Raw genomic sequence first — 15,102 nt, forward strand, 5'->3', positions numbered from 1 at the left:
TTACCTTCAAAGTATCTAGAGCAGCTAACGCTTTGCGAACTTAAATAAATAAACCCAATTTAATTACGCTCGAAAACGCTGGAAATTTACTCACTTCTGCATGACACTTACAATAACAAGAAAGGAAAAAGAAAGTACCTGACAGCTTAGGTAGATGAACACCACCCACTACATCCGAGAATAGGAAACCAAGTACGCCAAAGATTAGAAAAAGGATCTTCTTGGATGGTGCAGGCAGAGCAAACTCTCGATATGTCGTGTTGTGAAATCGAGGACATAAGAAGAGGATGTGACTGGATGATGCCGAAGAAAGACAAGAGCAACTTCATGAAGGTGATAGCTACGCTTGGTCGAGAGTGTCGCGAGTGGCCAGCAAATGCAACTAATGCGGAAATTGTGACCATCCTTGAGGAAAATTCAGTGATGGGTGATGTCGTCTTCACCGACGGATCAATGAATGAGGCGTGGCCAGAAATCTGGGTGGGCGTTCAGTGCTCGAGTTGACGGGAGGATAATTGAAAAACAGTCTGGAGCCTACGAGTGCACTACATCGAGCATGGCAATGGAGGTCAAGGCAATAACAGAGGTGCTGGAATGGATCAGTATGGAAGCGTATAAATATGCCCTGTTCGTCACAGATTCGATGAGCACCCTAGAAAAAATCAGGAGTGGGTGGTTCTACAGTGACTGGACAGCTTCCATTGCAAATAACCACCTCCTAAGGATTGCATGAGTGTTCTGCCCTGGTCACGCCGGGGTGCACGGAAATGAACGTGCTGATGGATTTACCAGCAAAGCAGCACCTAAAGGCCGAATCATGCTCGACCCACCAATGATGATCGCCAAATGCAAGGCGAGCCTTCACGACCAAGAGGAGACAGACTCCCACACACTCAGCACTATAAAAGAAAAGTGTGTGCGGCGCACAGGGGAAAAAAGTTTGCTCCGAGGAATGGTCAGGTGTATCTAAAACCAGGTCCTCATGGAGACAATTAGCAGGAAGACCCTGGGGTGGACGCTGGAAAGGAGAGATGAGCAGCTATGGACATGTGCTATGATTCTAGCTTTGGATCCAAGTAATCCAAGTATCCTTTTTATTTTGCTTTCCCTCACTTCCCCAGAGCTTCATGTTGTTTTTCCGGAGATATCCTCTTCATCTTGTTTTCCCAGAGCTATCCTTTTCATTTTCCTTTCCCAGAGCTATCTTTTTCATTTTGCTTTCCCAGAGCTATCCTTTTCATTTCGCTTTCCCAGAGCTATCCTTTTCATTTCGCTTTCCCAGAGCTATCCTTTTCCCTTTGGTGTACCATAGCTATCCTTTTCCTTTTGGTATCCCAGAGTCATCCTTTCCATTTTGATTTCCCAGAGCTGTCCTTTTCATTTTGGTTTCCCAGGCCCAGAGCTATCCTTTTCATTTTGGTTTCCCAGAGCTATCTACCAGAGACTCAATTGTATTTGTTTGTAACGTCAATTTGAGCAACAGATTGGAATAACATTAACATTATATTTACACCTCCGATTGGATATACATTTCCCTGCCCCACATTGACTCACTTTAGGAGACTGACTGTTTCTTCCCTCTGTATCATATTCATTCTTCTTAAAAACCAATTTCCTCTGGTCCCAATCAAATTCCAATGTTTTGAATATTGCCAAACAACTACACCTCAGATTCAGACACAGGTCAATAACTGAGGAGACAGAAAAGCCTGACAATACCTCAGCAGCATAATTTTATTTCATTTAGGAGATGGGCTGCTTTGGCTCTGTACCGACCAAACCAGGCTGTATCGGATACAACATCTCAGCAGAAAAAATATAAAAATAAGCATCAGACCCACATCTTTAGTATGCAAAGTTCAGAGACAAAAAATTATCTCAGAGAAGCAGATACACCAAACCACTTCTAAGTTTCCACCAACCTGACACATCTCAGAGTAAGCTCTTTAAAAAACCCTTGTTTTTTTAAACAAACATAATTTTAAAAACCCAAGAAGAATTGTATTTTGATTTTCAGATTTATTGGGTCAGTACTGCCCATTGCATACATATATACACGGACAAAAAAAATGGTAGTACATGACATACATCTCTGCTGACTTGGAATGCTATAGGTGTGAAATGATATTATATGACATAATTTTCAAAAGAATCAAAGTATTTCTTCATGATTTTCTGTAATCAGCAAATCTTTTGTTTTGTGTTTTGGTTGTTTTTTTCAGAAAAGAGCCTAGTCAAGTCATGTACAAATAAATAGTAGGCTACTAATAACCAACGAAAAGACATTTGAATCCAATACTCAACAGAGAGAAACTGATTAGACACAAATAAATTGACTAGCTATGGTACATGACAACCACTCATTTTTTTCTTCAGTTTCCTTTTTGAACAGGTTATCATACAGTCTAAACAATTTTTTTTTAACTTTCACATTGCATGAACAAGAAACAAAATTCAGCAGCCAGGCATGCCAACCCTCTCAAAACGTTTCACTGATAAGCTTTTAATTCTATTTTTAGATGCCTCAAATGATACTTAAGAGCAAGTGCAATGTTTGATGACAGGAAGACTAATGCTGCAGAATGACCCTTTTACTACTTTTAGTCCAATAAATCACTTAATTAGACAAACCCAGCCCCTCAGAAGGATGCATGCAGCCTTGCTACATCCTGTGTGCTTAAGACTCAAAGTAAAAGCTTAGATTGCCAAAAAAGCAAAGAATTCATTAAACTACATTTCTAAAAGGATAGCGAAAAAAACAAAATCAATTGCAGCAGATTTCAAAATTAAGACTACTCAAGCCACTTACTCCCCTTTTGTGCTTGTCATCAAGTCTGGAAATCTGAATATTTATAGTTCACTCAACTCAAGCACTACTCGACCAGGAGGTTGCAGAAGAATTAGCAGAACGTTACTCCTGAGGTCACATTAAACCACATAACAATACAAATGTTAAGTGAGATCCATAATAGGTACAAATTAGCGAAATTACACACATTCAAACTCCATATGATCTTTTATTCACAATAACAGTACACTGTGTAAGAAGAGTACAACCTGCTTATACAAGATTCAACATCAACTGAACTCAATTGCTACATTCTGACTAAATAGGCCAGTCTCCCCAAGAATACTCTAAAGGGAACTGAACAATATGATGGAGTCATGGACACAAATGATCACAAACAATGCGGGCAAACAAGCAAACATCATTCTTATAAAAAAATTCAACATACGTTTGTTTTATTCATGCTCATGTACGAACAGTCTCTTTATTTCTTCATCCCACAACAGACTCTCTATCTACCCACAGTCCAGCTGATAAATCACACACACTTAACAAACACTTGAAAGAAAAAAAAAAAGCTAACACCCTCATGTGATGAATTTACTAAAATTTAAAATAGACACCAGATCAACTACTACAGAGTACAGCCTGGAAAAAAATGACCGGTCTAAGTAGCCAACCGTCAATCATTCATACTGAACAGAGAACACGGACACCATAAAAACACACAGAGTAAAAATCAAATAAAGATGCCTAGGCAGCTGGTGCGCCCATTGTTATTAAGAAAAAGGAAACAGAGATTCCGTTGGAACTGAAATAAAAATTTCAGCACCTGTCATTCAGACAGAGCGAACAAATTCTCAATTTCCTCTGATGTGCCCAAGAGGCAACAAAACACAACATATGAGACCAGAGAGGATAAAATGTCGACAAAAACATCTCTTGAAGCTATGGAGACCCATCCACATTTCACACACATAAGATTCGCACTACAATGATAGACAAAGCATTCATTCTGATTACAAATGAGCTAATAACGCTTCCACAGGGCAAGAATACGATAATGAAAAATACAAGATGTGAGATACAGGTGAATACAACTAGATCCAAAAAATTCCTAGAACAAACTGAACGCACCTTGACCTCCGACATACTTACAACCATAAATTTCTTGATGCAACTAAATGCAAACCAACCCAGACAAACATTTTTAAAATACCCACAAACTTCAAGACACACATTGTTGAACAACAAGCTAAATGGCTACAAGTCCCACTCCCAAGAACTACGGGGTTACCGAGTAAATACAAAGAGTGACTCACTGAGTCTAATCGGATCACAGCCTTTGATGATGAGGTGGAAGTGCAGCGCCGTCCCATTCAAAGGGAGAACACTCATCAGCCACTTGGGTAGACAAAAAGGAGAGAGGGAAAAAATGGCAATGGCAAGAGCATAAATCTCACTGCTCATTTCCGCTGTAAATAATAAAAAGTGGGGAGGAAAAGTGAATACCAATTTGTATAATATAACAACAGAGAGCCAACCCTATATCCAGGACAAGTTGACCCAACCAAAAATCACAGCAGTTGAACAGACCAGTATCTCATGAGACTTGCTTTTCCATTCTCACTTTCTCTTCTGTTTTAATGGAAAGCTATAGCATCTGTACATTTCAACAACACAAGTGTTAAATGTAACTCGCAACTCCCTGCAGATATGGCCGCCCACTGTGCTATAAATACATAAGTGCAAAATGATGTCACGATGTGTAAGTAATGGGACATTTTACGATAAAATAGTTCTGCTGTAAAAAGAGGTGCAACAGGGCGAAGAAGGGATTTGTGAGGAGTGAGTGCAAAAAAAAAAATTACAATTGAGCTGGTCAGGCCGCCATGGGCACAGCTTGGTGTTTCACAAAACATGGGAAGAGGACTAGGTATTTTCTCTCATACCAGATAGTAGGCTTGTTTTAGTAGAGGTTTTACGGCGCTCGCAACTGCATAAGGTCGTATGAGCGCCAGAAGATTAGAGGTGTTACAAGAGAGTAACAAACATAAAAAAGAAGGAGGGGAGATAAGGACGATAGATGTTTCATAGGAAAGAAGAAGCAAACCACACCAGAGCACCCGCCAACCACCCACATGCCACATAGGCTTAAACCACAAAAAGGCAAAGACAAGGTGTTGTGCTTTCACATGAAAAACACTCAGGAGGGGAGAAAATAATCACAAACAGAATTGCCACCGACAAAGAAACGGATAGGCATGATGTAAAACAAAACAATTCAGTAATCCATTTCCATTAAACAGAGCTTCCAGCAGCTGATGTCATTTTTCGAGGATTTTCGGGTCCAGGGCGGAGCCCTGGCAGGGGGTTGAAGGTGGACAGCGTCCCCTTTATGTTTGAGAATTTTTGGTTTCAGAGCATCCTAAGTATGCCATTTCTGGCTATTCAAGCCTAAATTTAACAGAAAATAAGTGAGAAATAAAACACACTTTGCATAGGTCTACATAATTTTCTGCTTGTGTTAATCCGTATATTTCCAAATCCAAAACCATGCTTTCTCCCTTGTACAGATACTGTACATCCACAACTAGATCTATAAAACTTGACAGTTAATGTTCAACTTTTTTCTGCTAGTGTTGGTTTGCACTTTGCACCATAATCATCATAAGGTGTAGAATACCTTATAATAATAGTATAACAGCTTGACTTGATCTTGATATCTAGATCTAGATCTAATATCTCTAGATTCTAGTCTAGATTCTTGACAGCTTATTCAACTTAAATCTACAACAAAACTTACAAATAAACACGTCTGGTAAAAAAATCAAGCTCTCTTTTGAGTTTTCTTTTCTTGGCAGGCCCAAGATCTATTGAATCACAATCGTCATTTCTTCCTCTTGTTTACAGAGTTTGTGCTCTGCTTCCTGAGCTTTAGAAAGTGAAAGTGAAAGACACTGTCTACACTTTCAAATAAAAGAGCACTTCCGGTATGGGTTGGTTACTGTTGACTATTGGTAATAACGGAAATTTTTTATTTCGCATTTTAAAAAAAATAATTTTTTTTTGCACGAATTTTAACGAAATTTTTCCATTTGCGGAATTCTGCTAAGTTGCGGAAATCCGCAAAATTGCGGAAGACTGGAAGCCCTGATTAAATATTACATGATAAAAAAGTTTGACAGACAGTCTCCTCCTGAATTCCTAGAGTACTCACAGATTACTTCAAATCTAATCGAATTAATCACCAGTATACAAAAAAAAAAAAAAAAAAAAAAAAAGTTTTTGAATCCAAGTAACTTTTCACTGCACTCAAGTAAGTGAACTATATCTGCAAAGGACCTTTTACAACAAAAATGCAAAAAATGGTATAACTGGTACGTGCAAAATTGAACCAGTATGACTAAAATATGCATTCCCCTCAGAGAAACGGAAAAACATTTTACATAAACAGGTGCGTCTAATATTATTGTAATGAAATACCACAGAAATACCTTTCACTTTCACACACAAGTTGGCACTCTTTCCCCAGTACGAGAATTTACAAAATGAATACACAAATTATAATCCTCCCACAAAAATAAAGCTAATCCTCAGCCATGAAGAAGAAGAGAAAAAAAACAGGACAGACCATGCTTGTGCCCATAAACTTGAATGCGAAGAAAAGTCTCCAGTAACAGCTGACACAATATCCATTAAGTAACACAGACAAACACATCACATAAACTGAAATGGGGTCTTCATCAATAAATGGCTAGACACAGAGACGCAGGTGGTTCAATCAAACAGATAAAGACAAAATCAGCTAAATTCTGCTATACCAGGTCTTGACATCGCAGAACAGGGGGAACGTCCTAGTGGTGAATTAATCCCGGAACTTCCTGTTTGGGTTGCTGCCAAATAGACTCTCACGGATTCCAGGCATTCTCTGTTTAGAAAGAAATGAATGCAAACACACTAAGCGGGTGAAAGTAGAAACACTGTGGATTGTGAGCACATCACTTCATACTTCGATAAACAATAAAAGCTAGTTCAGAAACAGCGTTATATAGCCATAGTCAACAGATAGAAACCAAATTCTACACAGAAAAACGTTCGTATCTAAAACATCTGTGATGAAGAATGATATGGCAGATTTCACCGTAAGGGTGTGGGAGATAACACATGATTTATTTTACAAATAAAATTCTACCGTTTGGTGTTCGATTTTTGTTGTTTTGTTTGTTTCTGAGTCCAATGAACATGAGAATAAAGAACAAGTGATGACTTTGTTTATTTTGTTAGATTTTTTGCGTAACAGTGTTATGGACGTAAGGATTTAGACTTACAACCTTTCCCAATGTCCACGAGTCAGACATTTTTCGTTTTAAATTGCATAAAATGCTAGATTTTCTTTAAAAAATGACTAGAATACGCAAGAAAAAAGTGTTTCTAATGAGAAAAGAAAAATAAATAAATCGAGCATCGGGTTGAAACAGCACTGAACAAAGCAAAATGGAGGTAGAAAAGTCTGACATTTTGACCCGCCGTAAAGTGGTAAATTTACTTCCAAAAGCAAAATGAAAGTAGGTTTTTATGCTCAGGGCGATACTCATTTCTACATTGGTTTTAATCGTAATTTGCAAAAATTGAAGAAATTTTAAGTAGATTTGAGTCATTTGTGGCGCACCCTTCCCTGTTTGTCGCCGACATCTTACAATAGAAGATAGCATTTCTCAAAAAAATCCCGAGGACTTTCTGCAAAGGCGAAGCAAAAAACTTACTTCAGTTTGGCGCGCCATTTTATCATTCTTTTGCATTCTTTTCAAAGAGGTGGATAATTTGTGGTGTTTTCCATTTTTTTTCCATCGTAAGTGCCTAACGTCCGTAGCACATCAACGCCTGAATCATTACAAATCCAACCCAATAACACGCGATTACTTGTCATTTCTATTCAGTTTACATTGATTGAAAGACTGCAACACAATGCAGAGATGCCAACCACAGAAAACCGAAATGAGTATTGGGACATATGAATGTGTATTTTCAGGGGGAAAAGTGTATTCCCCACGACCGACCGACCGACCAACTACAGTGGAAACCTGATATAGCAGGGATGGTGGGAGTAGAGAAAATGTCCTGTTATATCCGATCCCTGTTAAATCAGAAATGCCAGGAAAGTAAGCATATGTCGACTAATCCAGCTGTACTTATTCATGGGTAGTTTCCTTAGCCACAAGTACCCACGAACAGGGGTTTTGGCACCAACTTTCTCCTTGCCTCCTTAAACTACATCAGAAGAGCTTGGTCCACAGCACTTGCATCGGGTAGTCTCATCTTCTTTCGATCAAGAGGAAACTTTCCATTGGAGTATGCTGCCACTATCTTCTCTCTATCCTTGATAATGGTGTGAATCAACCCTTGTGGAATGTTGACCTGACGACAAATCTCTGCCAGTGGAGCTTGCTTTTTGTCACAACCTGGATAATTTCGTATTTTTTGTCAATTTAAAGGTATTTTCTCTTGCCCTTGACATCGTTGGTGACACATTACGTGTGCATGTTGCTAGGTTTCGGGCTAGATCGAGGTCTGCAGCACACCGCAGCCCTCTCTCGGTTCACACGCTGCGTGTGCTTGCAGTGGCGTGGCTTGAGTGGGCTTGCTCCATCACTGCGTCAATCTCTCTCTTACTTTTTATACATTGTTAACGAGCCTTTGTCCCTGCTATAACCGGTTGGGCTCTGATGAAGCCCTGTTACAGCCGATAACTTTTAATAGAGACAAAGAGTAGGAAAAAACGGGGATTTGAAAAATCCCTATTATTACCGGATCCCTGTTATTACCGGGCCTGTTATATATGGTTTCCACTGTAGTAAAATGTTCAGGGTGTCCAGCAATATTACCTGAAAAAAATGTACAAGCTCACCAGCTCGAAAAAGGGAGCACACACGCGTACAATATACATGTATCCAGTCAACAACATGTCAGTGTTCAGTATTTTACTGGGGTCTTGTTTGACTTAAGTATTTCAGTCTGTCACAATATTTTCCTCTCATTATTATTATAAAAAATTAATCCTGTTATGAGCGTTCGGAAGGGCCTAGAACAAGAATTTCGACTATCAAGAACCAGTCTGGGTGTCATGGTTTATATCTTGGAGTAACTACTATATAGGGAGAGGCCCTTAGGTTGCGTCGCCCGCTCAACAGTTCCAACCAAGTTGAAGCTGAAAGGGCGGAGCTTATCGGGCCTGCCGCCATCTTTGTAAGTTCAAAACAATGCAGCGTACGCTGCATAATCTCCTTTCAAAACACGCTGCTCGGACTCCATTTTCTCTCGAAATTTCTTTGTCAATGTTAATTACAGCATTATAAGCACTCACGCACAGTTGTAATATAATAAGGATGTTAAGAAATCTTACTTGAATCAAATTACCAGCTCACTTAATCGAATATTTACAGTAATACATGTACTAGGTATACACATTGTGACGGTAAGATAATTTTTTAAACTTGTTTTAGAGAAGAAATTGGGATATAAGGATCAAAACAAAAATATAAACGGGATAACAAAATTTGCAGACTTTTCGATCATAGAACTTCATCAGTGCAAAATAATGTCATCACTGACATTATTTTTACTAAAACGTAGACTTCTTGACTTAAACATTATATATATATATATCTAACAAAATTGAAAATGATTACACAAAAGATGGTAGTGAGGGTGGGATGGGATGGGCGAAGAATGAGGAAGGAGAGGGCAAGGCAGATAAGAGTGAAGTGTGATGGTGGAAATTAACCCCCCCCAAACACACACACACGCGCACACACACACAAAAAAATAAAACAGCGCCCCCCCCCCCCCCCCCCAATAAAACGAGGAGGGAAGGACACCTGTCCTTTAAAACACCCAGACACTTTATCTAAATTTTACAAAATACTGTTAAGTGTATTGAAAAATTAATAGAAAATTTGAAATGATAGGCTTATAATAAGAAGAATTTCAAGACAGATTGCACTAATTTGTGACATTTCTCTTTTGACAATGTCACACCCCCTGCACAGACAGACTACACATGACATCGAAAATGTTATTCACACACCAAACACACTTCAATGACATTCTTTGAAGGCACAGTCAAACCTCCGACGAGACTTCAAAAACAGCAAGGAAGTTACATTTGACACACTGGAGTCAGGGGGGCTCTCGTGGCCTAGAGGTTAAGGTGTTGGCCTCTCATTCAAAGATCCCGGGTTCGAATCCGGGTAGCGACCGAAAAATTTTCTTCTCTAAAATTGTCTCCTTTCACCTCCTTTCCTGATCTCTAACAATGTTCTGTTGTCTGCTTTCATTTCCACTTTCTGTCCCCACCCCCTCACCTCCTCTGGGCTCCTGACTCTTTCTGCAGCCTTTCTACTGCTACTCCTTGGCTCCTCCTTACTGCTGTCTTTCTGCCACACCCCTGATCTTCTGGTAGGAAAGATCTACACCTAGCCTTCTCGGACAAGGGCGAAAAATCTCGGAGGGCCCGTGTGCAAGTTGCGCACGTTAAAGATCCCTTGGTGGTCTAAAATCGATAAGAGTAGGCTTCGGCCGCCACCCGGGCAAAATTCCAAATTTCCTACCAACTGAAAATATTAGGTGTGTCCCGCGTGCTCATATGACCTATGCAGTTGCGAGCGCCGTAAAACACTTTACAAAAACAAAACAAAACACTGGAGTCAACTAAAGCACCGATGAAGGTTTCACATTTTCAAATGCTTTGTAAACCCTAACAACACAAAAACAGCCATGTAAGCAACAGTATTCTCAGAGTAAATTGACAAGTATGCCAGACTAGATCTAGGCACAAACGTGCAGTTATCATTATGGCAAACTGAATTTTCTGCAATCTTTTTTCATTCTGTTTTTACTGTGATGCATTAACGGCTAAATCAGAAGACACTTCGTCATCAAGTTCAATGCCATTGCTAGAGACTGATATTTTTAAAAACATTTTTTGTAGGCCTTATAAGTGTTTTACGGCACTCGCAACAGCATAAATCATATGAGTGCGAGGGACACATTCATTAAACATTTTAAGTTGGTAGGAAATTTTGAATTTTGCCTGGGTGACGACCGATGTCTACTCTTATCGATTTTAGACCACCAAAGGACCTTTAATTTGCACAACTTGCATACGCGACCTCCGTCGAGCCTCCGAGATTTTTTCGCCCTTGTCCGAGAAGACTAGGGGTAGATCTTTCCTACCAGAAGATCAGTGGTGTGGCTGAAAGACAGAGGTAAGAAGGAGCCAAGGAGAAGCAGTAGAAAGGCTGCAGAAAGAGTGCGAAGCCCTGAGGAGGTAGGGGCAGAAAGTGGAGACGAAAGCAGACAAAAGAGAAAGTAGAATTTTAGAGAATAAATTTTTCCGTCACTACTCGGATTCGAACCCGGGACCTTTGAATGAGAGGCCCACCGGACCCGAACGCTACGCAAACTGCCATTCGGTTGACACTAAGTTTACAACTGAGAGAACTGAGCTGATCTCACAAACATGGCCGACCGTCGTCTGCAGCGGCTTCACGTTACGCGACTTGCGGCCTCTCCTATTAATAGTTACTCCAAGGTTTATATTATGAACTGACAGACTAAAATTATTGCTCAGAGAAGAGCAATAGCTTGAATGGCTCAAGTAGACCCGTGCACTGTGAGAGTTATGTAACAACTGTGGGAGGGCAAGATGCAGTGACATTGAAAATCTGCCAGTCTTGAACAGAAAGCTACAACATACACTGTAGGTATAATTTACTATCACCCATCCAATGAAACATTTTATTTCAATAACACAGACTTGCAAAATATGAAGGGTCCCGATTCTGCACACGGCCTGCACCAACGTGCGCTTTGCAGAGAGCTCTAATCAAAATTCTGAAATTTGCCTCCAAGTTTTTGTCCTCTGGTTTTGCCTTCACACCCCCCCCCCCCCTCGAGTGTATTTTTTTTAAAAATCAATAATCCCCTCCCCTATTCCATAGTCCTATACTTGGCAACGCCGTTACTCCCACTAAACACGGTCTTTGCTCACACGATGCCGCATTTATCTGTGATGCGAATGCGCGCAGGTTCATTGACCGGTCACGATGGCGAGCCCAACAATCTAAAAATCGGACGACGCTTGTATTTTCTTTTCTTTTTTTCCTACAAGTGACAGCACAGAGACGAGTTCGAGAAATCTTATTTGCACGGTAACACAGCCTTTACACTGCATAACCTGCATGTCACAAATAAGTTGCGTTATCAGTCTACCTTTGGCAAACTTCTTGGTGGTAACAAAAGCGAAAGTAGATCTTGATTTTCCCCATCAAGCCTCGGTGTCACATACACTTCCGTCTGCCGTCATAGCCGCCTGTTCGCGTGAAAGTGAAACGTACTCTCGGAGTAAAAGCTAAACGAATATAATATCACAATCGCGACTGGCAAAAATGAACTTACTGACCTTACCGGACTTGGTTTTCAAATATTCCAGTTCCGCGATACTGATACTGATACTATTTTGACAAAAGAGGGGACTTGAAATAATTAGGTTTACTCGCCCAAACTGCTGGATCTCGTATTTTTCGCGTTCCAGGATGCGTATTTTTTCATGAAAAGTCATATTCGTGTATTTTCGGCAAAAAATCGTACTAAAATACGTAAAATTGTACTGGTTGGCATCTCTGACAATGTGTAACGCGTGTAGGAAGTAAAAAAAAAGACACTAGAGACAAAAATAGCACGTTCTTTCGTCATTGTCTTGTTTGATGCCGATGAATGCTTTGAGTTCCCCGTATCGGTGCTGAGGATGATTTCGTGGTCTTATTGGCTGTTGGAAAACATATTCATGGATTGTGTTGCACCAAGGCAAGGTTACATTTCATTTTTAAAAACTTTTATTACAAGCCTTTATTGTCTCCCTAACATTTTAAAATTCCTCTTTAAAAGACCTTTACAATGATATAAAAATCTAAATCCTGAAAAAAAATTGGGAAAGAGGGAAACCTATAGGTCCTCAACGTGAAATCCGCTATGATGTCAAGCAACAGTGTACAGAAAAATTGTAGAAAAACAGAACGAATGTATGAATAGTGACGATAAGTATGATAAATTTCCTTGAAGTCTTTGATCAGATAAATTGCATTATCTAAGAACAAAACTCTATGGGAGCCTGAAGGACCTGCGATAAACAGCAGCTTTTGAACTAGAGATTGGGACTTTCATTTAGAGATGAATGAGAAGAACAACAACAAATTAAAATATACACCGTCTTAATATTGACCACGGGTTCATTATGTAATTGGACATCTGCCTCACTCATGCAACTACAAGAGATAACTTTTGAGATAAGCCTCCATTCTAAATAAAAGACAAAGCAGCAGCATGTTTTCTTTTCACCAACATCCCCGCACTTAAAGACAGCAAAAATAGCAAAAATATTTTGAACTTTTTCGTAAGTTTTGAAGACAAGAGATCATGTTCACAAAACAAGCATACCTCATGGAAGATGCGTGTGACTCTATCATCCAAAGTGTTTGTAACAGAGATCTTGTCGTTAAGGGCAAACAGTAGCACACCTCCAATCCTGTTAAAATTAATTAAGAAAAAAAATTGCACGCCTACACAAAAAGAATATATGATGAAAACTTCTTTTAAAATTAACAAATGGAGTCTGGAAAAATTCATAAATAACCCATACAATATGTCCTCATCAATAAATCGAGACACTGGTCCAATGAGACCCACCTTCTACTGTAAAATGATTACAGCCAAAACTGTCTTTTTGATAAATGAAAAATGTGTAAAAAGTATTATTGCCTTACAGATGAAACAAATCTAAAGATGTATCATCAAAACAAAACAAATTGTCTATCAAAACAACAAATAACACAAGCATGGGACCAGCAGACTGCTGTCCATTTACAATGCTGTATTTACTCAACAAAATGTAATAAATAAATCTACTGGTAGCCAAAATGCTCACCCACCAAACAAAATATATGCAAATAATAGTAAGTTGTGCTCAACTATCCAAGCTTATCTTCCCAAAACCCTGGTTTGCCTAATAGCACTAAACAAATTCAAGACCCCCCCAGTTATTTTTAAAACAAATGTTCATACATTTGCTTAGATGAATCTCTCAAATACAATAAAATGAAAAAATAGAAAGAATGCGTAAAAAAAACCCAAAAAGCAGAATCCTTTTTTCTCAAGACATGAATTCTTCATTGAGGCGTTCACGAAACACTGTATTGTTGGCTTACGAAAGAGGAAATTTTGTTCATTATATCAAAACCTTAGAAGAATTAAATTCCCTATTGAATCAATGATTTTGTAGTGTGGAAAAAAGTGAGAAAAAACAACAGTAACTTCTTCCCCCCCAAAAACAAACAAAAACAACAACCAACAAACAAAATACCAAAAAAATCATATTTCAACAACTCACAGATCAGCAGAAAGAAAGTTTTCTTCATCGACTATGATCTTCACTTCGTATTTGCCCTTGGTTAAGTTCTTGAATTGAGACTCACACTCCTGCGCCACGGACTGCAAGCAAGGAAAAAAAAAAGTATGTATTGAGATTTCAGTTTGATAGTTCTGTTTGTTTTGTTAGGGGAGTAAAGAAAAGCACATCAACACAATAAAGGTCATTTAGGGCTGGGAAAAAGTAAGACAGACAGAAACACCACAGAGAGAGTACAGAAGTAGGACTTATCGGTGGTGCCCTCCAACCATCCGCAGTTTGACTAGAAATGTTTGCGTAAAGAGAAGTACATTGACAAATTGATGGTCATTTAGTGATAGGAAACAGACAGAGAGAAACAAAAGAGAATAGAAAAAGAAAAAAACTACCTGAAAAGAGCTTTTTAGTCTTAGTAATAGTTTTACTGCACTTGCATCACAATAAGGTCATATAAGTGCCCAAGATAAAAGGTGTTACAAGAGAGTAACAAACACAAAAAAGGAGGGTAGATAAAGATGATAGTAGGTACCGCAGGCGAGCCGTTTTCAAGGCAGACAGCTACGGCTGGAGCCAGATTTGGACAACTTCATCCAACTATTAGCTGGTTTTAATTTTGGTAAACACTAATAAAAATTATACCAATGTTTTCTGTGTCTTTCCTTCTCCATGATGAACAAGAAACTGATACTTATGATTGCATATTTAGTTTTTAATTGACTAAAGTTTAACACGGGAAAACTCGGCCGTCTCGCAATTTTGCGCGCTTAGATTTGGGGGGGTGCTTGTTTTAAATTTCGATTTCTCAGTCGTGAATCATCGAATTTTCTTGCGGTTTGAAACATAAAAATCT

At 39.1% G+C, this 15,102-nt stretch overlaps 1 protein-coding gene across 1 annotated transcript in view; it reads right to left on the reverse strand.

The window, feature by feature from the left end:
• Positions 1–1,999: 1,999 nt before the first annotated feature.
• LOC101848390 (V-type proton ATPase subunit E) overlaps positions 2,000–15,102 on the reverse strand; it is a gene marked incomplete at its 5' end in the record, with an annotated part of 25,020 nt that continues 11,917 nt past the window's right edge. Inside the window, 3 exon segments of the mRNA XM_005110441.2 lie at positions 2,000–6,719; positions 13,286–13,373; positions 14,235–14,335. Coding sequence (XP_005110498.2) covers positions 6,657–6,719; positions 13,286–13,373; positions 14,235–14,335 — 252 coding nt within the window.

Source organism: Aplysia californica, unplaced genomic scaffold (genome assembly GCF_000002075.1).
Source record: "Aplysia californica isolate F4 #8 unplaced genomic scaffold, AplCal3.0 scaffold00890, whole genome shotgun sequence".
NCBI lineage: Eukaryota > Metazoa > Mollusca > Gastropoda > Aplysiida > Aplysiidae > Aplysia > Aplysia californica.